Here is a 2,039-nt window from a genome sequence, read left to right as displayed (position 1 = left end):
GACGTGGCTCAAGCTGGACCGAGGAGTGCAAGGCGTACGCGCCGCGTACCCGAGCTCGGACGTTGGGCGTAATGCGAGGGTGGCGTGTCGCAATCCGAAGCGACTTCTGAGACCATCATTGGACGGTTGTGGTGCTGCCACGTCATCGATCTAGCAACAGTCTTCGCAAATTTCATTCTCGACTTCTAAAAATCGTAACTTTCGCATACGAGCTCCGTTTTTGACGTTCTTTATATCCACGCGAAGGTGGGAACATACTCTACAACTTTCGTTTAGACTTTGCTGGCTAATTTTGGCTCGATTTTAAATTTTTTATTATTAACAGGCCGGGACAAGATTGGTCCATTAAATCCTCATAACTTCTTCATCCGATGTCCGTTTTCACCCATCTTTTTCTCGCTACGCTACTCTTAACGAGATCTTCGATTCTCGTTCAAGTCGTGTCGGCTAAAAACCGCTCGATCTAATATTCGAATTTCGGGCTGTACATTGCTAGTTCGAAACTTCGAAAAATCATAACTTGTTCATACAAAGTCAGATTTGGGCATTCTTTTTATCGATGTTCTTAATTTAACATATTCTACGACTTTTTTTTAGATTGCTAAGGCTAAATCTCGCTCTATCGTAAATTCACTATTTACGCTTCCCGGTGTCGTGCCGGTTCCGACGCGAAACTTCGACGGGTCATAACTTCTTCGTTATAACTCGGATTTCGGCGTTCTTTATATGCACGGAAACCTTGTGACATATTCTACAACTTGGTTAAGATTATTTATTCTAAATGATCTTTTGTCGAAACCCCTATTGCCTCTCATTGACTAGTCCGGATCTACGGGCGTTACATATATATATATATATATATATATATATATATATATATATATATATAAGATGTGTTCAATCGAGAACATTTCTTATTGCAAAAACATTTGAGAACAAATTTTGACCACATAATTATTTTTAAATTTAAATACCATATAATATTAATATAAACCAATAAATAAGTAAAAAAACAAAAAAGAAAAACCCACTAACCAACACCATTCACCACCCAAAGAATACCATAAACCACCACCACCCGTCACCGCCACTCACCTCCACCAGTCACCACTATCCACCTCCACCACCCATCACTACCACCCACCCACCACTATGACCACCACCTGCCACTATCACCACCCATGACCACCGGCCACCACCACTCGCCACCATCACCCCCACTCAGCACCCGCCATCATCACCACCACCCACCCACCTCCACTACTCATCACTACCACCTAGCCATTACACTCCATTATGAACACGACTACCACCAACTACAACCTGCCACCCATCACCACCACTCGACACCACAACCCACCGCTCATCACCACCAATCGACACCACTACCACTACCATCACCACCACCCATGACCATCATCCATCACCACCGATCACAACCACCGGCCGCCACCACCCGCCCCCATCATCCCCACCCACCACCCACCACAACAAACAGCCACTTACCTCCACCATCCATCACTACCACCCACTCACTACCCACCATTTATGACCACTACATGTCATTACTACCAACCACCACCCACCACTCATCACCACCACTCCCAACCATCACCCGCTTCAACCACTCAACACCCCCGACCACTACCACACACAACCCATCACCACTGACCACCACCACTCATCACCACCACCCCCCACCATCACCTCCACCCACAATGTCCAATCACATATGATTTATATGAACAATAATCATTTTTGAGTTTTCGTTTCAATAATTTTTCTCATATATTTAATCACATGTGATTGTAAGTATTAAATCACATATGATTAACACCGACATAATTTGTTTTAATGTTCTTGATTCAATAGTTATTCTCGTGTATATAATTACATGTGATTATATATACTTCATCACATATGATTTATTGAATCAAGAACGTGATAAAAAAATATCTTTCACATAAATCGTATTTGATTAAATACACGAGACCAACTATTGAATTAAAAATGCAAAAACGAATATTGTCCACATAAAT

At 42.4% G+C, this 2,039-nt stretch overlaps 1 protein-coding gene across 1 annotated transcript; it reads left to right on the top strand.

Moving 5' to 3' along the window:
• The first annotated feature begins 1,181 nt into the window (after window positions 1–1,181).
• Window positions 1,182–1,736, top strand: LOC128132310 (leucine-rich repeat extensin-like protein 3). The gene has a single exon (XM_052768833.1). The coding sequence runs from the start codon at window positions 1,182–1,184 to the stop codon at window positions 1,734–1,736; it is 555 nt and encodes a 184-aa protein (XP_052624793.1).
• Window positions 1,737–2,039: the final 303 nt, after the last annotated feature.

This window comes from Lactuca sativa, chromosome 2, assembly GCF_002870075.4.
Source record: "Lactuca sativa cultivar Salinas chromosome 2, Lsat_Salinas_v11, whole genome shotgun sequence".
NCBI classification, from domain to species: Eukaryota; Viridiplantae; Streptophyta; class Magnoliopsida; order Asterales; family Asteraceae; genus Lactuca; species Lactuca sativa.
This window is presented reverse-complemented; position numbering and strand designations above follow the sequence as displayed.

Bases quoted from the DNA above. Each gene is read 5' to 3' on its own strand.
- LOC128132310 (XM_052768833.1), top strand. From the start codon at position 1,182: ATGACCACCGGCCACCACCACTCGCCACCATCACCCCCACTCAGCACC.